At 55.7% G+C, this 23,490-nt stretch overlaps 4 protein-coding genes across 4 annotated transcripts; 2 read left to right on the forward strand and 2 right to left on the reverse strand.

The window, feature by feature from the left end:
* Positions 1-198: 198 nt before the first annotated feature.
* On the reverse strand, positions 199-1,733 carry MFIFM68171_09202 (Cation efflux protein; the record flags this gene model as incomplete). The annotated part of the gene is made up of 7 exons (XM_071064621.1): positions 199-522; positions 632-949; positions 1,003-1,094; positions 1,148-1,376; positions 1,447-1,491; positions 1,543-1,592; positions 1,652-1,733. The coding sequence occupies 7 exons, from the start codon at positions 1,731-1,733 to the stop codon at positions 199-201; spliced, it is 1,140 nt and encodes a 379-aa protein (XP_070920722.1).
* Positions 1,734-2,946: 1,213 nt separating this feature from the next.
* IML1 (vacuolar membrane-associated protein iml1) lies at positions 2,947-8,857 on the forward strand (the record flags this gene model as incomplete). The annotated part of the gene is made up of 2 exons (XM_071064622.1): positions 2,947-3,480; positions 3,539-8,857. The coding sequence occupies 2 exons, from the start codon at positions 2,947-2,949 to the stop codon at positions 8,855-8,857; spliced, it is 5,853 nt and encodes a 1,950-aa protein (XP_070920723.1).
* A 1,269-nt stretch (positions 8,858-10,126) lies between these two features.
* Positions 10,127-12,396, forward strand: MFIFM68171_09204 (Sodium/calcium exchanger membrane region domain-containing protein; the record flags this gene model as incomplete). The annotated part of the gene is made up of 3 exons (XM_071064623.1): positions 10,127-10,833; positions 10,916-11,996; positions 12,307-12,396. The coding sequence occupies 3 exons, from the start codon at positions 10,127-10,129 to the stop codon at positions 12,394-12,396; spliced, it is 1,878 nt and encodes a 625-aa protein (XP_070920724.1).
* Positions 12,397-12,957: 561 nt separating this feature from the next.
* Positions 12,958-22,857, reverse strand: CSF1 (Macrophage colony-stimulating factor 1 receptor; the record flags this gene model as incomplete). The annotated part of the gene is made up of 3 exons (XM_071064624.1): positions 12,958-22,660; positions 22,717-22,752; positions 22,811-22,857. 3 exons carry the CDS (start codon positions 22,855-22,857, stop codon positions 12,958-12,960), a joined length of 9,786 nt encoding a protein of 3,261 aa, XP_070920725.1.
* Positions 22,858-23,490: the final 633 nt, after the last annotated feature.

Genomic DNA, 23,490 nt, shown 5'->3' on the forward strand with positions numbered 1-23,490 from the left:
AGGCGCTTGCCGCCGTCCTTTTCCCGAGTACGAAAGTCACACAGCGAATCACCAAGTCTAAGCGGTCATAACACTCAAGCCAGCAATTCAGACGAAGCGCAACTGCTTAACTACCCGTAATTAGCCATGATTTCAGAGGGAAAAAAACAAATAAATAAAAAGGCAAGGCAAGACCCCGCAAGTGTGCCAGCAACATCATCAAATCTGCACGCCACTGCAGCACGTGAGGTTCTCACACATGCCCTTGCCGCACATCATCTGGCACGGTGGCACCCGTCTGCCCTCAGCGCCCTCCAGCCCGGCAGTACTAGCATTAGGGGCTACGAGCGGCCCCTCCACGATTTCCGGCTGAAGCGTTGTCGAGTGGATTCCATAGGCATGAAGACATTCACTAATTGTCTTTGCTTTTTCCATGAAACTGGCTACGTCGGGATCTGACACGATGACATGGGCCGAGGCGATGGCCTTCTTCTGGTCGAGCCGCCAGACGTGGAGCTCGTGGACCGATTCGACGCCGGAGATCTGGAGAGAGGGGGTTAGTAACGACTGTTATCGCCCTTTTTTTTTTTTTCCCCTTTCTTTCCTTTTCTCTGTGACGGGCCCCGGTTTCAAGGTATGGCCTGATACGAACCTTTTCAATATCGTGCTTGATATCTGCAAGGTCGACCCCGCGCGGCGCGCTCTGGAGGAGGATCTCGCCGCTCTGCTTGACCAGTGGCATTGCCGACAAGAGAATCATGATGGAGATCGCCATGCTGACGGCGGGGTCGGCGTAGAATCTCGCAGGCGAAATCGTAAACCAGATGACGGCGGCGGCGATGATGACCGCAAGGTTATTAAGCGCATCGCCAACGACGTGGAGCATGGCGCCGAGCATGGCGAGATCACGCATAGGGCCTTCCATAGCGCCCTTGGCGGCGTGGCGATGCTCAAGGTGGGTGTCGGTAGTCTGTAGATGGCATTAAAGATGGTATCTCAATGTTGGAGGAGCCCGTTGCTTACCGTTATGGATTTGCCTTCGGATCCGCGGCTGGTTTCCCCTTCCGGATCCGATCCGTGGTGGTGGTGATGATGATGGTGGTGGTGGTGGTATTCTAGAGCAGCGTTGTCAGTATTGCACCCAGAAGAGATGCCCTGGTGTGCTCACCATGTAGAAACGCTGCGCTGACGAGGTTCAGGAGAAGACCCACGGAGCCCATGATGAGAACCAGTTTCACATCGTCAACCTCCTGTATCGATATGAACCGTTCAGCCGACTGGAGGAATATGCTGATACCTAGCGCGAGCAAGAAGGCACCATTGAAGAAAGCGCCAAGCAGTCGGGCGCGCTGCCAGCCAAAGGAGAGATCCTGCGGGAACTGGGCACGTTCCGAGATCTCGTCGCAGAGTCAACAGTAGGTTCCCCAATCCGGGTTTCCGCGCCACCGGAGAGGAAGAGCAACTTACAATAATGGCAGCCAACGTCACAACGAAGCCGATGAGGTCGTTTAGCTAATGCAGTATCAGTACAGCCGCCAAACCCACTGTCGTAGGGAGGCTCACATAATGGAAAGCATCAGCCATGAGAGCCAGGCTCCGTGTCTTGAAGGCAACTAGGGTAAACCGTCAGTCATTGCTTCCCGCCGCTTGAATATGGATTTTTACACCCTACCCGCAAGCTCACAGGCGAAGAAGGAGAAGGAGATTGCGATTGCCACCGAAAGCCGTTGTCTGTCACTGAGTTTAAACGCCATTGTCGATGCTAACGGCGTCTCTTAAAGAGCTCCGACTATGTGGGTATGCAGAAGATTCTTGTAGACAAACCAAATCCGAGCCCGGTGGAACGCAGCACAGTAACGTCGCTCTGCCTGACGTCCAATTACCATGAAGAGTTCCAGAGTAGTCTTTTGGGCGCCATTCCCTTCTTTTTTATGTCCAGCGAGAGCTCAAGTTGGTCAGCATGAGTGTGACGATCGTCACAATGGTGGGTAAGCTGCATGCCTCACCCGGCCACAGTACCAAGTAGAACAAAGATGTATTCTTTAACCCGTGTTTGCTGTCCTTTCTGGATGGCCGGGACGGCGGTGGGACGGCGATGGGAAGGCGATGGGAAGGCGATGTAGAAATCCGTTGGGAGGGGAAGGCCGTTAATGGCCAATGCACACTGGCTTTGGCGGCCGAGATGGTTGATGTGAAAGATCACGACACATTGGTGCACCCAATGCACCCAATGCACCCAATATAACAGAAGCCAGCGGGGTGGAAGAGAAGCCCCTTTGTGAGTTAGAATCCTTCAGACATTGCTGGTGCATCTGAAGCTGCGTTCGAAGCTACTTATCCAATTTTCACCCTTCCGACAGCTGCTACCGTGACGCTCTCTAAGAATTTGCAGTCGCACGCACAACCGACACCAAGGAGATGCGTCAAAACGGTGCTCTCAAGTCGAAGGAATTCCGTATTCTGTGTTTGCCACAATACTTCATGTCAAGCTAGAGAGGATGCCGGAAAGGAGGCGGCGACCAGCAGGTTGTCGCGGTATGCTGCAGCTCCAAGAGCCCGCAAACGCATAAACCCATCCGCCGTGATGATGTAACAGAGCTCCCTCGTGGTTCAGGGGGTAACCCTGGAGCATCAGACCAAAAACACAGTTCCTCTTCATGATGCGGGCCTCTCTCTAATGTACTGTGATATCAAAATGTTGCAGACGAGCAGAATGTGGAACCTCCCGGGCGGCCAGCCCGGATAGGAAGGCGGTGATGGCAACCCCCACGGGTTCTGCCGGCCAGAGCTAACGTCCGGGGCCGCAAAGCGTGGACATTTCTTCCAACGAAGTCCGCTGCGAAGAGCACGTTGCAACCGGCCCGTTGCTCCTGGCTATCGACAACGACGCCTCTGATGCTTGGCGCTATGTTGGCATCAGCGCGGCAATCAATTCTCTGTCGAGACCAGGATTGATGATTTGTCTCCATGTCTACGCGCAATGCCTCGGCTGCCGCGCCAGGGTCCGCGAAGGGCTCAAACCTCCCCAGTCACCTGCGCCAATTCAGCAGAAGCAGTCTCGATCGGCCCCTCGAGCACCCTTATTCGCATTCCCCTGGGGACACCGCTTCGTCAAGCAGCTCGACGATCCGTGAGCGCCCGTCATCTAGGCGCCGTGTTGAGCGGCGATGGACCGTCACGGTCAACGAGTCGTTCGCCCGCGAGGAGGTGCTTCTCAACTTCGACCTGATCGGCGACGACATCAAGTCCGGTAGCCTAGTGGCTATCGATGTGCTGAAGGCGGACGCTGAAAAGCCGCCGCAAAACTCGCACCACAAGCACCATCTCCCAGACCGCAAGGATGTGTCCCCCGGAGTCGGCCACGAGAGGCGGTACATTTGCGTTGCCAAGGGCATGCCGAAGGACCTGAAGGCCCGCTATCCCATGGTCGAAGTCTATGTTGCAAAACATATTGCCGATGCCTTTGGTATGAGGAAAGGTACCCAGGTCACCCTCACTCCGGTGAGTTCCAATCCGACGCCCGCTTCGCTGTGACCAAAAGACTGACGACAGCACCCAGATTGACGCGAATAATCCTGCGGTTGAAGCGTCCCACCTAGAGCTCTGTTTCAAAGACCAGTACCTCTCCCGATCAGATATGTGGCGGATGGCGGTTGGGGAGCTGTCAGAGAGAACCGTTTACAAGGGCCAGATGGTTCTGTTCATGGGCACCGTCAAGGCCCAGGTCACGGCTGTCTACGTCGATAGACGAAAGGTCCAGTCCGCCTTCTTTGGCCGCGATACGAAGCCCATCTTCCGTAGCGAATCCGCTCGGTATGTGCTCTTCATCCAGATGGCCCGCGAGATGTGGGATTTCGATTCCGATGGCTCGGGCGAGATCATGTTCAACAAGGTCGTCAATGGCTTTCTGCCGGCCTTGTTCAAGAAGTGGGCCGCTATGAAAGTGAAGCACCTTGTCACCATCGTCCTGTTCGCGCGTGTTGAGTACGATACGGGCATCTGCACCGAGCTCGCAAGTGCTTCCGTCCACGATGACTACTACACGGGCGTGCAAACTTCCGGGGACCGGCGTCCGTACAAGGATTTCTACCGTGTCGTAGTGAGTGAAATGGGCAGCGGCGAATGGACCAAGATCCTTCACCAGCTCAAGCGCGAGTTCAACTACTTCCGCAAGGATATCAGCACCTATCACCAGAAGGCCATGGGCCAGCCCTTGACGTCCGAGGACCCCACCGACCGAGAGGTGCTGATGAACAGGATCAAGGCCGAGGCTTCCCGGGCCGTCCATGGGAACTTTCTCGAAGCCATCAACATGGCCTCGTCACTGTACGCGCACGATTACATTGACCGGGACTTAACAAGAACCGGTGTCTCGGTTGTCGTCATCAGTCCCAGCCCGGGCGTGTTTGAGGTTGACTACGATGCGCTACTTCGCACAACCGAGGCGCTTGTGGGCAATGGGATCGGTATTGACCTGATATGCATCCCCAAGATACCACTGCACTCTGTGCCACTGTTTCGATACCGCGGCCCGCAGCAGCCTCGGCACTCGCAACTCAAGGCCCACGTAGACTTCAGCCATGGCAGCACTCCAAAGCAGACAAGTCTTGCGGTCGGCAGCTATAATAGCGTTGCCGGATCCTTCTCGCCAAGCAAGAGGACCGATGGCTCGCGTCACGGTGAAACGTCAGGTCCTGCGCCCTCGCAAGACGAATGGACGTCGGCTGTGCCGCAATGGCTTCATATCTCGTACTGGACCGGCGCCTCCGAAGAGGAGCTCTCATACCAAGGCATTGCCTTGTCCGTGTCCGACCCCACGCACTCTCGGGGCGGCGAGGACTTCTCGATACGTTGCCGTATGTACGACTTGCAAATGAGGAGTGTGATGGAAACCAACGAGATTGAGACCAAGCCGCTCCATCTGGACCCCAACTTCCCCGTTAAAGCAGTACAGGCTAGTCAGATCTCGAAACCGCATTTTGATCTTGAAGGCAATGTGTTTGTCAAGAATCTTCGAGTACCCGAGACTCTATTCGACCATGTGTACGGGTTCCAGAAATTTGCTCCTGACAAACACAGCAAACATACCGAGAGATCGCTGTGGAAGCAACTGCAGGAGTACGACGACTCGAGGGCGCGTTTGCCCTCCTCCCGTCGAGTCGTCAGCTACCCCAGACATGGCCGAGATCAAGACAGCGGCGTTCCGAAACGTCAGCTCATGGATGATAGCAGCCTCCTTGGGACGTCCTTCACTGAGCGCCGGCCCTCAACAGCCATCCAACAAATACTCCCCGAGTTGTCTCCCTATTACCGTTCGGGCGTAGAGAAGTCGGAAGTCCCCCCCTCCAACCGCAGAAGCGTCACGCCCAAAAAGCCCGACGCCGCCAACGTATCGTCACCCACCAAAGCCCCAAAATTCATGCGACAAATCAGCCTGGGCCACCGGGGTTTTGGTATTGCCGCTCCCAAAGCCGCCACTGCCGAGTTGAGTATGGAGAGCGTAGGCGCCTCCAGATCAGTGACGCCGTCCCGCAGCACGCAAGATCTTCGCGTGACACCGGTGAGGGCGGGACAGCGACCATCGTCGTCTCACAGGATGGGGGTAGGAACGCCCACGCATTCCCAAGCAAGCCTCTCACCATTCTCGTTTGTTCAGGGACATCAATTTCCCACGGACTCGCCGAGCAGGCCAATCGTGATCAGGAACCATCAATTCGCAGCCGAGCCCGCCGCCAACATGCTGTCTGGTTCTTTGCTTTCGTCGACCCTGCGGCCGGAGCCGCTTGGTCACGACCGCGACCTGCAGTATTCAAACGCCATCAGAGCTGAGGATGCCAAGAAGATATACAACTCGAAGCTCCTCGCAGGTGCCGTGCCAGAATTACCGACCACGCTGTCGCCCAAGACAGCCCTGTCGCCCTGGCTGACTCTTCTCAACCCGTCAAATCCGGATGTTAATGACGTGGACATGGCGATGCTTTATAGCCGCTGGCAACACGTCTTTCCCAGGCCCCAGGAAATGAGAGTGATGAAATGGAAGAGCCTGTGCTCCCCAGCTGCTGTGCCACTGACGACGGAGTATTTCCCGACCAAGTCGCAGTTCGAATCTGAATACCAACGGCAGCCTTATGTTGTGTCTCAGAATGTTGATGATGAGCTCTCAGACGAGCCGAGATCACGCGACGATTTGCTGCGGGAACTTGTTAGCCTGCGGTTTTCTCAGGGGTTCCAGATTGTGGTCGGCCCCGCTGTAGCAAAGGCTTTCGGGCAAAAGCAGGTTAAGATTGCAGATATCTTCTCCCGGGATCACATGATGGAGGACGGCACAAGCATCTTTATGTCAGTCGGCAACACGATCCACCAGCTTTCATGCGTCAATGGCACCGAGGTTGAAGTTAACATCTTCGTTCGGAAACCAACCGACACATTTACGCAGTCGTATGGTGGGGCCTCGTTGTACAAACCAGCCATCCGGACCCTGTTGGACGGCGCCTACATGACGAGCGAGTTTGAGCTCGTCGCACCAAAGGCTGAGAGAAACTGGAATTTCATAGATGCCTTTGTCGCTGGCCACAGCGAGGAATTGACGGAACATCTTCGATTTTGGCGTGCCAGATTTGTCCTGATCCCCATGACGGGCAGGCGCTCGTCATTGCCGGGGACGGAGAGCGGGGACAATGAAGAAGAAATCCGTATTGAGGGTATCCGAAAGCTTGCTCAGACGTGGCAGAGACACCGCTACATTCCTCCCAACGAGCGGCGGCTTCAGGGTGCTGGGGCTCGCTCAAAGAAGGACATCAGCCCGCTGGACATCGTCTACAAGACGGAGGACCCTTCTGTTGTCATCGCTGCCGAACTCGAGACGCTGCCTATTCTGGAAGGCTCCGAGGGACCTCACCGTAAAGGACATCTGGTGAGGAGCAGGGAGCAGTTTTCCAAAAAGAACTTCAGCTTGGCGGCGCTCGCCGAGGCCATCCAGCAGCCAGTGGAAAACGGAGGCGTCCGAATGCAGAACCGTAGGTGGCACTTCCGGCTGCATTACAACTGTTTCATTGGTTCAGACATGACGAGCTGGCTTCTCATAAACTTTGAGGATCTAGAAGACCGCGAAGAGGCCGAGGCTCTGGGCAATCGGCTCATGGTCTCGGATGAAAAAGATAAAGAGGGAAAGAAGGAGAGCGGCGGCCTCTTTGTACACGTGGAGAAGCGACATCCGTTCAGGGACGGGCAATACTTCTACCAAATCAGCAGCGAGTACGCGAAGCCGCACCCGCCTAGCTGGTTCAACCCTAAACGAGGCCAAGGGTCGGTCCCGTCGACACCAATGGGAGAGCATCTGCCACGGGATGGACGGCCGGGCTTCTCCCGGCCGACATCGATTCACGAGGAGGGCTCACCAAGCTCGGGTGCCACGACGCCAACGGGACCCCCCGCCCTGACCGGGAAGAAGCCCAAAGTGGTGCTGAGCAAGGTTATAAAGTACGACGTTGACCACAGGAAACGGTCGTATCGTCCAGAGATGGTGGAGCTGCATTACGACAGACTGCACAACCCTGACAACTGCTACCACATCCGTGTAGACTGGATGAATGTGACGGCGAAGCTCGTCGAGGATGCCGTCGAGAACTGGGCTCGCGAAGCGGCACAATACGGTCTCCGACTAGTCGAGGTGCCCATCGCTGAGGCGTGCGCTATCAGCGAGATCAACCCATTTCGGCGGCCGTATGTCCTGAAGCTGGCTGTCCGGCCCCCGGATCAATCGCCGATCACCTACTACGACCCGAACTCGTTCACGCCCCAAGCGCAGCCGGGCCGGCACTTTTATCAGAAAGCCATCCTCCGCAAATTCGACTTTGTCCTCGACATCGAGGCAGCGTCCAACTTCCCCAGCAATGTTGACGTCTTGTACTCGTGGGGTAAGCCTGACTTTAAGTACACGCAGTACATCCACCGGTCTGGGTCCCTCCTGGCGGAAATAACAGACGACGGTGACTTGCTCTTGCTAGCCAACAGGCTATATAGCAGTCGAGCTGCGGCAGCGCGCGAAAGGGAGATGCAAAAGGAGTTGCGGGGCGAGCAGCAGCAGCAGCAGCAGCAGCAGCAGCAGCAGGGAACGACAGCAACGGGTCCTCTCAGCGCCGGCACCCCCGGCCCCGCGATGCGCGTCATCACTCCAGGCGGTAGCAACTCATACACGCCTTTCGGCATGCCACCCCCAACACCCGCAGCCGCCTCTGTGATGAACGAGTCGACACCCGTCTCGTCCCCCTCACTAAAGCCATCTTATTTGTCGCCAGTCATTCGTCCGGCCCTGTCTGCGGGACCCAATGGCCCAGGAGCATTCATTGTCGGCAACCCAGGAACAGCAGCAGGCACAGGAGCAGGACAGGGACAGCAGGCGAAATCAACTGCTGGCGGCACCGCACCTTGGGCGGCATGGGCAACCGAGGAGCCCGAGCTGATCAGGGACGAGCTGGAGGCGTTTTGCCGCGACGCGGCGGCTCTCGAGGCGTTTTATAAGGAGTTGAAGACGGCTGCGCCGGTTGCTGCCGCCGCCGCCGCTGCTGCTGCGGCGTCGGCGGCGTCGGGGGCGAGTGCGACACCTTCGTTTGGGGCTGCAACGGGGGGGGTGACAGCGGTGCCGGAGGGAAATATACCGGTTTTGGGGCTGCCCCCAGGGGTGTTGGCGGTTTCAGGGAGCGGAGCCGGGACGGGTGAGCCGGGGGTGGGTGTCAGCCCGAGGGCGGCGAGCCCTGCGTTCATGTCAGCGTCGCAGCTTTTGAGAAGAGGGAGTTTGCAGTACGATGGGGGGATGGGGGGCATATTGAGTCTTGGCGGGCTGAGGGGGAGTGGTGGGCAGGGGCAGGATAAGGCTTGATGGATGGAGGGCGTTTGTTGCTGAGCATAGAGTGTGGATGGGCAGAGCCGGATGCCCGGGCTGGATACCATGTGTTTATTAAGCTAATCTTGATCATGGTACTCGTATTTCCATCATGCGAGCAGAAGCGCATGCGAAATGCATTCCCCAAAACTAAAAAAAAAAAAAAAAAAAAAAGAAAAGAAGAGAAAAGGAAGACAAGAAAAGGGGTGGCGCAGACAAGCACTTCTTGGCGAAAGCTTGATTTGTTGATTGCAGGGATCACCCTTCTGCCCCTGAGCGTAGCACACGTCGGTCGTTCGGTGCGTCCATGACGAATGAGACAGCAAGGTATCCGGGGTGACCCTTGGGCGCAGGCCCGGGACCAAGTGGCGTCGGGCGATTGAGGAGTCAGATGCCAGTAACTTTGGAAAGGAGCTCACTTCCGGTGACGTTGGGCCGGAGCCGGTCGGCTGCTGCCTCTCGCCTCTTTTATTTGATGTACGGAGCTGACGTGTAAGCTGCCTTGTCGGTTTGCGTGTTTAAGATTGTTTCTCATCGAGCAGCTTCCCCGTATTATCCATCACACAGTTCAACCGTCAAGGGCCTCAGCCGGGTTGGTACCGATGTTCTATATGGGCTGCGCGTCCCCACCCAAGTGGTCAAACGCCATCGACTTTCAGGCCCCCAGTGCGGTACCTAAATCAAATTAATTTCATCCGATTTCCACTCGGGGACTGTGCAGTTCCCACGGTCATAGCCAAACCGAGGCTCCCCCGACTCGACTACTCCATTCAGCAAAGCAACCTGGAAGCAACAATAACTTAACCTACGTCCCCTTTCTCGAAGCCACAACGGCTGTAACAACTCGGGGCACCCGAATCTTGAAAACGTGACATCGGACTCTTTCCCGCAACCTGCCTAGCTCACCCGCGGTTCTGGAATTCCGTTTGTCAGCACCTAAATCAACGGTCGGCGATCCAAAATTCCGATCTAGTGACATCAAGCCGAGGAATCAAAGCCCTTCCGAGAAGCCTACCTCCATTGCCAGGTTGGGGCTACAAGAGCCTCTCCCAAGCATTCAACATGTCTTCATGTAAGATTCTTGAGCAACCCAGTCTCGTATTCGGCTGCCTACTTTCCTTCTCTTCTCTTGTTTCTCTTTCCGGTCTTATTATCCCTTTAATTTCACTTATGATTTCCGTGCAGGCGATATACAACAGGGCAACAGCGGCCCGGGTCTCCGGTTTCTAATACCAAACTTCCCCAGACAATGCCTACCAGACGAGGATGGAAGCTTTCAGCGAAGCAAGGCGCAACCCCCACGCCTGGAACATCTTCCCGCACCTGCACTTCAAGGTCGAGTCTTCGCCGGAGATGTACCAAGCCGGCAGTGAGCTCGAGGGACAGTCGCTTCCACTTGCTGACACCACAACTACAAGACTGCCGGGTGTCTCTGAGAACAGACCACACGATGAGCCCGGCCCTACCAGAGATGGGCATGAGGAAGCACCAAACCCATCCGGCAGTCGGCTCCAGGGTGGGGAGACGGTTGTAGAATTTCGAGAAGAGGCCGTCATCTGTGGCCAGGATGTGGGACCGGGAGCCGGAGCCGGAGCGGGAACGGTACCCTGGGAGGGTCTGCGCCAGAGAGCTCCAGGGACCGATCGCAGCACAGGCACGGCCGCCGGTCAAAGCCACAAGAACGACGAGCCAAAAAACTCGCCTACGTTGTTCAAGCACCTCGTGCCAAAGCAGCCGTTCACAATAAGGAACCAGGTTCAACGCACGCTGTTCAATTCGTGGATCAACCTCTTGTTGGTTGCCGCTCCTATTGGTATTATCATCAATTACATCCCTTCTGTCAGCCGAGTGGCCGTCTTTATCGTCAACTTTGTGGCCATCGTCCCCCTGGCTGCGATGCTCGGCTTCGCAACCGAGGAGATTGCCTTGCGTACGGGCGAGACTTTGGGTGGGCTGCTGAATGCTACGTTTGGGTACGTTTGCCCCCCTTTTTGAGCTAGCACTTAAGTGGCTACTACTATCCGAGACTGCATCATACTGACCTCGTCTGTCCAGAAACGCTGTCGAGCTGATCGTGGCAATCATCGCCCTGGTCCACAACCAAGTAATCATCGTCCAGACCTCCCTCATCGGCAGCATCCTCTCCAACCTGCTCCTCGTCATGGGGTTGTGCTTCTTTCTTGGCGGCCTGCGGAGGCAAGAGCAGCACTTCAACACCACCGTAGCCCAGACGGCAGCAAGCCTGCTCGCCCTCGCGGTAGCGGGCGTCATCGTCCCGACCGTCTTCGACATGGCTAGCACCGCGCCAAAGAGCGACGTTGCCAAGCTCTCCCGCGGCACCTCGGTCATCCTGCTCTTCGTCTATGGCGGCTACCTCGTCTTCCAGCTCAAGACCCACTCCATAGTCTTCGCCGTAGAAAGCCAAAAGGTCGAAGCGAAGCCCTTCCGGTCCCTCCGCGGCCGGCCCAGCCTAAGAGAAGGCGCCGTCGCCCAGGGCTTCGTAAGCCCCGCGGGCCTGATGGGCGGGCACGGCCTCCTCTCGCAGCAATCCGAAAACGAAAAGATGCGCCAGCTGCTCACAAACCCGCCCCGGGGGAACGGCAAGGCCCCGGCGGGGGGTGACGAGCAAGAAGGAGTCGGAGCAGCCCAAGGCGAAGGCGAGGGCGAGGGCGAGGGCGGAGACGAGGAACCCCAGCTCCACTTCACGGTGGCCGTGGCGACCCTCGCCATCTCCACCGCCGTCATCGCCTTTTGCGCAGAGTACATGGTGGACTCGATCGGGGCCATCACGGCGGGTGACGCGGGCGTCAGCGCCGAGTTCGTCGGGCTCATCTTGCTGCCCATCGTAGGCAACGCGGCCGAGCACGCGACGGCCGTGGCGGTCGCCGTCAAGGACAAGATGGACCTGGCCATCGGCGTGGCCGTGGGCTCGAGCATGCAGATCGCCCTGTTCGTCATCCCCCTGCTCGTCATGATCGGCTGGGGCGTGGGCGCCGACGCCATGGTCCTGAGCTTCGACCCCTTCCAGGTGGCCGTCTTGTTCGTGGCCGTGCTGCTGGTGAATTACCTGATTGCTGACGGCAAGAGCCATTGGCTGGAGGGCATGTTGTTGATTTGTTTGTATTCCATCATTGCTGTTTGTTCGTGGTGTGAGTTCTTCATCTCCTTTCGGTTTCCTTTTTCCTTTTTCTTTCTTTCTTTTTTTCTTTCTTTTTTTCTTTCTTTTTTTCTTTCTTTTTTTCTTTCTTTTTTTCTCTTTTTCTTTCCCCCGCCCTCGCCCCCTCCTCTTCTTCAACTCTTGTTGCTAGAACTTTGATGAGAAACGATAATGAATTAACTAAAGTGTGTAGGGTACCCGATATAACCGGGTCTAGGAAGGGAACGAAAGAAACGGCGGGTTCGGATGCGGTGATTTCATTCAGGATCTATTACAAATATCGGCATAGAACTGGAACGACAGGTCGTTTCTCCCTTTTGCCTGCTCTCTCCTCCCGCCTATCGACGTCAGGTTTGCCGCCGAGCAGAGTTGGGCTTGATGGCGGCACCGTTATGGATTGTAACCCACACAGAAATCCCTCTTAGTCCTAGCAGTAAGCTCTCGCTCAATTAACATACCTGGGATGGAATGGAATGTGTGTCCCGACACTGCTGTTGAGTTAGCGTTATCATGGGTTGTTGTTTTCTCTGTCTCGTTCTTTTCCTTTCCTTTTTCTTTTCGTTTTATTGTTGTTGTTATTGATTCTACCATAATCGTAGCATGATGTGTACTTATCCTAAACTTGCTGCCGCAGCTCCCGCAGTCAGGCTTACTGGTTAGATATGGGTTGTCGCTCTCTGCGCAGCGGCGACTCTTCGTGAAGGGAAAGAGACTTCGCAAAGAACAGGACTGCCGTTATTCTGATTAAAATTACACCCTGTGTCCATGGCTCTCTGCACTTCCCCTTACCAAATATGTTCCTCAAGCCTAACAACGACAAAGAAAAGCTAGACTACAAGCCAGTAAAGCAGACTTCCCCTTTTCCAACTCTTATCATGCATATACAAATCCTATCCCCGTCTACGGCACAAATACAAACACGACACAGGAGACTTAGAACTCAACTCGAGCCCAGAATCCTTGAGTATGCGTCCTCCACCTCCCCGGCCAACTCCAGCAGCGCTACAATAACAATCTGATGTGTCAGGTTCGGTAATTTGTCTCTGTTCAAACCGATCCACTCAAGTGGCGGCGTAGCCTCACCCATTTCCCTGAGCTGAGGTGTCTCAATGACGGGCGGCTCGAGCGCGACATACTCGTATTTCGATTGGGGCATCTTGACCTCAGCCGTGATCTTATTTGCCTGCTTTTGCTGCTCGCCAGACGCGTCGGACTTCTGCTTCCCCTCCTGTTTCTGTTTTTCTTGTTCCTTGTCCGTCGTTGTCGCCGCCGCCGCCGCCGCCGCCTCCGCCTCAGGCAACACCCCCGTGACCTTGATCCCCGTCACGCTCGGCAGCTCCCTACCCCAGGTCTGAGCCAGCGTCTTGGAGTGATTAGCCCACATGCCGCGGATGTAGCTGATGCGGCTGTAATTCCAGCCGACCTCCACCTTCCCCTCAAACGCGCTCTTGAATATGTAATCGATGCGCTTCGACTCCCCTCCCGGACGCTGCCACGTCTGCATGACGGCCGCAACCCGCGGCACCTTGAGGATCGTGCCGCCCCTCGAGCCCGTCGCGCTCTGCACCACATCCTCGACCGACAGCTCGCTGAGACTCTTGTGTGCGGCGCCTGTCCGCACGCTGGCCAGCCCGATGCGAAGCTGCCCCAGCGTTAGGCTGAGTATGCTGTGGATGCGGCTGTCGGCGGTGACGCTCGCCGCGAACTGCGCCTGCGCATTGAGGGCTTCCATTTTGAAGACCTGGTGGTCTGAAAAGGTGCTAGGGAAGACGCCTAGATTAAGCGTCTTAAGCGTTACCACCACGTCGGTGTCAAGCGAGATAGGGGATTTGAGAAGCGCGCCGTCCTCCGAAGAAGATTTGGCGATGTTGAGGCGCTGGATCACGCCTGCAGGAGCCGCGACAGACTTTCGCTTCATGTACTTTTCGATCTCCTTCAGGGACGTCTCAAAGTTGGCCTTGCGTTCTTGCACCAGCCGCTGGAAGGCTTGGTACATGGCGATGCCCTGGGAAGCCGACGTGGTCGTGCCAAACATCTGGACGGCCTCGCCGTCGAGGATAGCCACCAGTCGGTCTCCGCGCCCGTCCCGGCTGCGCCGCACGTTGTACATGAGGAATTCCAGCGACCTGATGTCTGCCACGAGGAAGGCCTGGTAATCAAAGGCGGCTTTGACCCTGAATTGGCTGAACCCCACGGACGCTTGAACCATGGGCGTTTCGTTGAGTGCTTGCTCGCGTTCCGGCCACTCGATAGATGTGCGCAGCTTGAAGTCCTGCAGAGCGACGAAGCCGCTCATCCGGCCGGTGCTCTCGACGCCAATCATCTTGAAGCCGAGGCAGAGATTCTGCTCCCAATCTGACGTCTTCTTTGATGAGATCCAAAAGTCATTGATGGAGAATTTCGATCTGCCCACAGACTGGCCGAGGTCCACGGTAATCTTGAGTGACGAGATGGAGATACTAGCTGTCCAGGGGAAGGCTGCTGTAGCCGCGACCTGCTGGTAACGCTGCACCAGGTGGCCTTGAGACGTTTCTGTGACGAGCTTCGCTGCGGGCGTAGATGGGGTTGCGCCCGAAACATTGTGAGGTAGCCATATCTCTCGGAAGAGCATAAAGTCCTGCAGCTGCTTCGCATTGACCGATACCTCCATGGGGCTAACCTTGAGGATGGCTGACACGCCGCTGGTGCCGCTAACATGTTTACTGTTCAAGAAGGACAAGACGATCGAGGGGACCTGGAAGCTGCCCGTTGATTCTCTGGAGTAGACGTGTTGCACGGAAGCTTGTAGGTTGGTGAAGGCCCCCGATATGGCGAAGAAGTTACCCTGGTCCACCGAACGGACCGTATTGGCAGTGAAGTAGACATCATCAAAACTGGCCGTGGCCGCAACCCGCGCAATGGGCTGGCAGCTCAGCGAGAACTCTTGCTTGTAGATGCGCAATCCGAGATTGAGCCTCATCCGGCCTAGAACAACACTCGGATCGGTAGTGAGAATGCTGTCCTCCTCCGGAAGCTTGACTTTGGTGGAAACCTCTTGCGCCTGAACGTGTGGCTTGTCACGGCGGTCACCGCGACTACTCACCACTTCCTTGACGCTGTTACTGATATCCACAATCAGGGGCACCACAGACGGATATAATATGTTGTTCGACGCATCAATCTTGACTTCGGCATGGAGCGAGGGATCTTCCCTGCCGTTGTCTCTGAATTCGACCTTCAAGGCCAAACCAGGCGATCGTAGCGTCGTGCTGCTCGTTGCCTCGTCCGGCCCAAGCTGTCCCTTCCCAGACATGCCCGACCGGCCAGGTTTCGTGGCCGATACCAGGTCATCGGGGGCTTTCCTGCCCGTCAGATGCACAACTCCCCCGGCAAAGTCGGCGTCGATAAGCAGCGACTCTAGCCTCTTTCCACCGAGAATGTTTTTGCGCAGTACCTCCTGTGGATGCTCCGGAGTTGCTGGCTCCGGGCGCGCAGCGACTGGATTCCAGTTCTGAGAGGCCTGCTGAATGTTTTTGAAGGACAGACTGATGGAATTATTTAGGTGGGCAGCCGGGATCATGAAACCAGAAGTAAGGCGCACATCCAGTGGCTTGCCTACCGCTTGGAACGCGAGTCGCCGAGCATCGGCCGTTGACACATAGGCGACGTTGAACATGATCTCCGGTAACAGCGCTGAGTTCGGAGACCGATACATCTTGTCGTGCGACGGGAATACCATTTGTACCTGCAGGTCCTCGATGGTGAGTCTGGCCGAATTCCTCGTTCGAGTGCCAAGCTCGATTCTGTGGAGAGAGAGAACAAGGTCCTCTTTCCCAGCGGTGGGCTCCTCACCCGGTTTATTGACAAGCCAGGCGACGTGGATGTTGCAGATCTCAAAGGAATACGTGATAGAGGACAGGAAAGCATCGATAAGGTTCGTTTCCTCCCCCTCTGCGTCCGCGTCATTGATAGAGATTCGGGGCTTGGATTGTCTGAGCTTCCGGAGATACTCGAGCTCTCTGGATGTATCGAGATCCTTGATCTTGTCGCCCATGTAGCCCAGGACATCCACGACGGTGGAGACCGTGTCAGGAGACAGGTTCACCTCGAAGGCATTGCTCTTAACGTGGAAGAACCTTTTATCGTTGCCATCTTCTCCGGGCCGGGAAGAGGCAGTCACTAGGGCCCCGAACGCAACGTTGCCGCATGAGTTCATGGCTTCAGCACGACCTCTTTGAATCTCAAACGCGATGCGGCGCAAATTGACGTTAAATTCCGGATAGGTCAGGGTCGGACCGTGCTGTTCCACCCGGTTGGAAAGCCCCAGATGGACGCTGCCGAGCGAAAACGAGATGTGTGCCAAGGACCCCGGCTCAGACTTCAAAGGGCTATTCCCGAACACTTCGAGACCAGCAAAAGTCAGATGGGTCGTGTAAGCCAGAACGGTCGATCGATTTTCCGCTGGTACCGTAATTGCCGTGTGTTCTTCCCCAGTGACCTCTCTTATGTGCTCCTGGATGATTTTAGCTTGCTGCTGCAGTTCACTGAGCGCATTCGATATCTCGGGCCGGTTCAGGGCGGAGAGGAGACTGTACACGGCAGACGCATCCAGTTGCACCAGCTCAACCGATGCAAAGACACTGACAGCGTGCTCTCCAGGCTCCATATGACTCCTGATTCGGCCATTTGTTGGCGGAATCTGAAGGAGAGAGATGCTTCGAGCCACGTTGTTGACTCGAACCTGGATATCGTGCGAGTTTTCTTTGATGTCGAAGTCGAAAATTATTTCTCGGCCAAAGTTTGCCGCCATAGCTGCCCTGGAGACTGTCCCGTGGACTGTGTAGGTGAGAGAGCGCAGCAGCGGCAGACTAATGGTGTACCGGTCCATGAACATGGCGACGTTCACTCTGAATGCGGATAGGCGGTCGACCATCTTCTGCGACGAGGATCCCGATCGTGGCGAGGAGGGGATCTGCGCTTTCAGCCTGTAGAGCTGGGCAAACTCGTCCCGGACGACGAGATCAAGAATTTCTGCCAAGCTGATTGGGTCCTGCTTGACCACGAGTCTCAGATACTGGCTGCTGGCTGTCGTCTTGATGGTATGGGAATCAGTCGTCTGGGTTGTCTGTAGCTCGTGTGAGATAAAGACACTTGGTTTATCCAAGACTAGCTTTACGAGCTTCTGGTGATGGCTGCGAAGACTCGAGGTTACCGAATCGCAGCTGAGGATCAGGCTCGTGTTCATGGTGTTATCAGTCCCCTTCTGCGTTAGCAACGACACCTTTGCTCCGTTGCTGAAAGACGCTGAATAAAGGTTGATGGCCTCCAAGATGAGAGAACCACGGCCAAAAGACAGAACACAATGCACCGTGTGCTCCGATGACCGCTTTGAAGTGGTCGCGATGGCGACTTTATCTGACTCGGCCGATGGTTTGACTGCTGCTTGGGATTGCATCCTCTTCACCACCTTCAGGATATTGTTTGCTAGCTCGCACAGTTCCCAGTTCAGAATAACGGCAGCATCTCCGCAGTAAATGTTCAAGATGGTCGAGGGATTGGCCGTACTCGCCAGGTTGTCGTTGTGGCTGCTCGACTCGGGTGCCTTCCTCTGGAAACTGGCCATGAGGTCGACAAGAGTGACCGCGTTTTGCTTTGGTCCCGGGTTGATGGCAAGCTGGAGTTGCTTGATCCTGGCGGCGGCGAGCGTGGGTTTAACGTGGGCTGTCGAATTCGGCGGACTACCTGGCGGGCCAAATATTATGTTCAGGAGCACATTTTCGTCAAGATTCTCTAGGTCCCAGCTTCGCCATTTCTCAAACGCCGAGATAACTTCCTGCCTCAACTCCGCCTGGAGAACTGAAGATTGGTCAAGACAATCAAGTTGGATCTGCTCCCCTTCATTCGGCGCTAGAATCATCCACATCTGGCGCAGCCGCATGGCTAGCTTCCATGAGTCGAATGTTCGCAAATGTTGAGGTGCAGAACGGAGTACGGCGGAAGGGCGTATCAGAAATGATGGGTCTGGAGCGCCTTGACCAGTAGTGACGAGCCGGTGGACTAAATTTTGCACGCGGGTCTTCTCCTGCGAGGACACCTCAGAGAAAAGTTTGCCGAGATCTGATCCGAGGGCACCAGCACGGTGAATGAGCGACGCCAGATAGTCCACCTTTTCAGAAGATGTGCTGCCCTGGATGGCACCAACTTCGACATCGAAGCGCGTTACATCCTTGGTCCCCATCGACGCCGTCACGTTGTCAATCCGGGCTAGGGCCGCTTCTTGGGAACTGCCGATGTCGCGGAATCTCTCAGCTGCTGATATCTCCATTGAGTCCAACCTCAAGTGGAAGGACTGACGGACTTGCTTTGACCCAGCCTTGCGCGCATCTTGCCAAGTAGCCTGGGATCGGGAGGTGAGGGCAAGCCTCGTGATGGTCACATCGTACTGATCTAGCTCGTCGACCGGCTGATCTAAGGAGCCCGGGTCCGAGGAATTGATAAGACGAAGGTTGACCCGCGGAAGTCTGACTAGCAAGTCGCTGATACGACCATTCATTTTCTGGTCTTTCTGCATATTGAAGATTTCCTTCATAGCGCCAATTTGAAGAGTGTCTAGGAGGCTGTCGGGGTCGGTGGGCTGCAGAGCGGAGAGCAGGGCCGCTACATAGCGCAACGATGCAGGGTTGCAGAATGCTGTCAAGCCTGACGGTAGTTCAAGCAAGACGCTCGAATGCGCAGAATCCTCGTTCAGGAGGTCAGGGTGAATATCTTCCAGGTCGAAGTTGGCAGAGTCAAACTCGGCAGAGCCCTCGTCATCTTGTTGGACGTTCTGCATCACAGCTTCTCTGCGGTTTGGCCTCACATTCTCGAGAGGGAAGTATGGTGCGAAGTACTGGCTCGAGAACGCGACCGTATTGTGAACAACATCCTCCGAGTGATCGCCAGGCATGCTGTAGAAGGCCGAATGGCGGGTGGATGGAGAGAGCTCCCGCGCTGGCAGAAACGAACTCTGTTTGTCATCCAACCGCGAGTTTAGGGGAGAATGGTGACTCAGGCGCTCACCAAGCTTCCCTTTCCCGCTTGACCGTCTGGAGCTGAAAGGCTTGAGCACACTGCTCTGTCCGGAGCTCGCAAGGGATAAGAAGGAAGACTTGTGCTGCAGGCCTCTTGGCCACTTTGAGGTTCCTTTCGAGTTCAAGGATGCCCCGTCCTCTCCAAGGTCCTCCGGCCTGGCCGGCATGGGGACCGGTGGAACACTCTGGGCGAGGGGATCGACTGAAGCGGGGCTGGCATCCCCTGCAACGCCTGGTAGGATGAGAAAGGGGGTTCTGTGTGTGCGCTGGTCGTGCTGCTGAACAAGCTCTTGCTGCAGCTTTCTTTCTGTAGAGAAGTTGGCTTTCCTCCCAATTATCGCTAGACGCAGGCTCGTCTCTACAAGCGCGTCCGTCTCGACCGGATGATGCGAACGAGCTTTGTGTCTTGTGGCTGACTCGGCGTTTACGCAAGAGAGTTTGATGTCTGGGATTTTCACTTCTGCTCTCTTAGAGTAATGTGACCGTGCCCAGTCATTGTAGTTGACCTCGATGGTCCCAGCTGAAAGAAGGAACGCGGCATCCTCAACATGTAGCCAAAGACGGACTGAGGACGCAAAGACTCGAAGGAAGGTAACGTCATGCACAACAATTGAAGAGAGAGAGATCAGGGCATTCTCGTCATCATCGAAGGTAAATGCAAAAGCCTTCACCGAACTGACCAGAGTAGTCAGGAATTCTGTGGTACACTCGCCGGTGAGTGCTCCTATTGAGAGATCCCAGTTGCACATGTAGGTTGGCTCTGTTGGGGGGAGACCGAAGAGTCGATGACCGTATACGTTGAGGCCATCCACAAAGATCTGCGTGCTTGATGTCGCGCTCATCGGGGTTTCCGACCCCGACTCGGTGCTACCAAGAGAAAGGTTCAAGGGAGCCAGGACCAGGTCCATGTCCATGTAGTAGTTGGTGAAGCGCAAATCGAGAGACAGGCTTGCAGTATCGATTTGTATGTGGCGCTGGGCGGAGTAGAGGTTGGCTGGCAGCAAGACTTTCGGATCATCGGCCCTGATGCTGAGCATGATATCCAAGTCGTTGGATTTCTTAGGCGGTGGCTTGTTGGCAAGCTCCGCATCCGGATCGTTTTCCTTCAGACGCAGCAAATCCTGGTATTCCTCAAGTGTCTTGAAGTGGATATCGTCGCCGAAATAATTGTCCTTGAGTTTTAGGAAATAGCGTATGACGAAGCCATGAAGATGCGCAACCGGAGACTGTCCGGTGACATTCAAGATCAGTGTGTCAGTGTTCGACGGCGAAGTAGTCGCATTGTAGTGATATGTGCCGTCAACACCCAAGTTTTCCAGCCGTCCGACCTCCTTGGAAGTGAGGAAGGGTGCTTGGGTGTTCCATGGAGGCACATGGAGGTCTACCGATGCGGTCTCTGCGCGTATGTCAAATGGGATGGCATTCTTCCTCGGTCTATAATTGTCGATTGGGATACAGGTCCCGAATCGAAACAGCGGACTGGAAATTATGAGGTATATGTTATCTTCCAAATCGGCCGGGTTGTTGACGATGTTCGCATCGTTGAGGTTCAAGAAGAGCCGGACATTCTGGAGGTGGAGATTAAGGTGGTATTTGAAGGGGGTGAAGACCAAGTAATCGATGGGCGGCCCGCTCGCCCAGTCGTCTACCAGATCTATTAGAAGGAATACGTGCTCTCGCAGAAGGTAAAGTTCCAGATCGTCGCTGACGACGTTGACATGCCATTGACGAAGGGCGTTCCACCGCAACGGCGTTGACAGGTCACATGTGATCCGCTGACGCCCGGATCTCCAAAGCAACTCGTGGTTGATGCTGCTTGATATTTCGGTATTGGGCAGATCCAGATCGAGCGTGTTGGTGTATCCCGATGCGCTAGCAGTCATATCCATCGAATAGGACACCGTCGCGTTGGCGGGGACCCTGATATCGAGCCACCCGTAGGGACGCTGATGCATGTCTGCCGGCTGGTCTGATTTCTTAGATCGACCACGCGACTTGCGCGTCGGATGGCTGTTTGCCTTCTTTGAAAGGGGCTCTTTTCCTTTCCACTTCCAGTTCTTCGACTCCTCTCTCACGGGAATGCGTATGTTGGTAGTATCCTGAAGATCCACGAAGAATTTGAACTGAGTGGGCATCCGATATGCGCCTTGAGGAAGGCGGCGGGCTGGAGTTGCGTCCTTGCAGAGACTCGGGACAAATGTTCGCTGAAGATCGGCACGATGTCGGTCAGCCCAAGGTCCATAATTGATAGAGCCACCTTTGAGAGACAAATGGATTGCCCAAGCAGGAGGCTCTGCGCCATTGATGTTCAGGGACTGTTCGGCGGCTTTCTCTTGCGACATAGACGCTGAGCCGACCTTGCCGACCACGTCCCAAAATATCGTCAACGAAGCTTCAGGACTGTCCAAGATCGTCGGTACCGCGGCGTACTCGGAAGACGCCCACCGCGACTTCTGGTCCTCTGCCTCGTCTGACAGGTATCGTGAGAGCCCTTGCCACTGACCACCCAATCCAGGGGCTTGGCTTGCAGCAGTTCCAATCCCTCTGCTTGAAGGGGAGAATGACTCGACAGACTTGTTCCAAAACGGAACCAAACCCCTGATGCTTTTGTGCAACCTGCGCGTTTGCCAGTGAAAGAAGGACCGGCTGGGCGTTGAGCGTGATGACTGAGCAGTCTGCTTGTCCCGGGCGGCCCGATCGGCTTGTTCTTCTTTGAAATCCATGTTTTCCTTCATTTCAATCACCGGGTGTCCGAACTTCAAACGGAAGCACTGGCGGTACGGATCCGGTGTCTCCGTCTCAGAGGCGTCCACTTCGCCTGACAAGGTGTTCGCTTTGACGATCAAAATAGCTTTGGTGTTTTCGTTGCCCATCACCAGTGCTGCGCGGTCGCATTCCAAGTGAACCGGAAGAAGCTGTAGAAATAGCGGGAGACCGGTATCGCCGTCAGATGGATAGCCACCATTGTCTCCGTCGATGTCAGACGCCGAGGAGCGTTGACTAGGGGGGCACTTCTCCTCTAAGCCACCGGCGCCTGACCTCTGGGTTTCGACAGAGAAGCGACCGGGCGGTAGTTTACTGGACGCATCCTGCCGCCCTGACCGCTTGCCTCGCACTGGAGCCGGCGGAGGGGGGGGAGGTGCCGTCTCAAGCCCCTGTGTCCCCGGATCCGACTCGTTTCCAACGTCTGCAGCATCTACAATCCCGGAAAGGATTGAGTCGTAGGCTGGGCTTCGATTATATATAAACCATTCAAGACCAAGCAGGGAAACCTTGATCCGGCATTGAAGCTTTGCCGCTAGATCCACGGCCCCATCATCGCCAGCCCCTTCAACTCCCTTCCCTTTGCCAACGTGCACCTCTCGGACTCTGCGCAGCCAGTAGGCCCATGTGATGTGCCCATTTTGTACGAGGATCGTCTCATTATTGCCGTGGTATCGAAGACCGGTAAAGAAGATGCGGCCGGCAAGCAAGGATATCTGGAGGGCTTGGATGTCGATGTAGACCCGATAGCGATGCCATGTGTACGTTCTTATTCCCCAAGAAACGAGTGATGCGAATACCCTGTTAAAGTACAGCAGGGAAAACGCAGATCTGGTCTCACAGTCAGTACCGGATAGAGGCAGATGGGTCGTAGTGAGCACACTGACAGAACACCGCCTGCGATCAGGACACCAAGGAACGGCCTAGACGAATTGAGCGTCAGTGGGAGAAGCAGGATATGGATCGGGCATTGAAACACACGCGTTGAACCCTGAACCGGGGCCTAAGAAGAAGCCACCGCTCGACATGTTTGAACCGTGGACTGAAGAATCTCCTGGCATCGGCCACCGCGACGCTACTCAACCCCGTAGATGCGAGGCACGCCACTCTCCATTCCGACACGGAAAGAGAAATTGCCGGCGTAACGGCCACAGAAGGGACCGACTTATAGCATGGCAAACGAGTGGCACAAAGGCAATGGGTGCTCGCTTTCCATAAAATGTCTCCAATTGTTTCCCATCTGAAATTTGGATAGCGACGGGGGCTTGGAACCACTTGAAGCTATAGAAGATCAGCGGAAGCCACAAGGGTGCCCCACGGAACCGGGGTCGCGTCGCGCGGTGGACGCCATTGGCCCATTAAAGGTACTGTACTGTACCAGGTGCTGTTGTGTGGGCCTGTGCACAAGACCGCCTGGCGGGGGAAGCAGGGGCCTTCCAGGCGCCTCAACAGCTGCCTGGGCTGGGAAAAGGCATCCAAGATATGTACTGTACTGCACATCCCTGCCAGTCATGCGGCGCCCCGTTGGAGCTTCGAGTTCTCGACTGCGAGTCGTCGTCATCCAATGCTTTTCTGGCGCTTCATTCTCCAACGACATGATCCTCGGCAGTCTGATGGCGGCTGCTTGAACCAGACAGATCCTGTCCTGCCAAACCCCTACC

The sequence above is a fragment of the Madurella fahalii genome, assembly GCF_045866475.1.
Source record: "Madurella fahalii IFM 68171 DNA, scaffold_5, whole genome shotgun sequence".
In the NCBI taxonomy this organism is placed as follows: Eukaryota; Fungi; Ascomycota; class Sordariomycetes; order Sordariales; genus Madurella; species Madurella fahalii.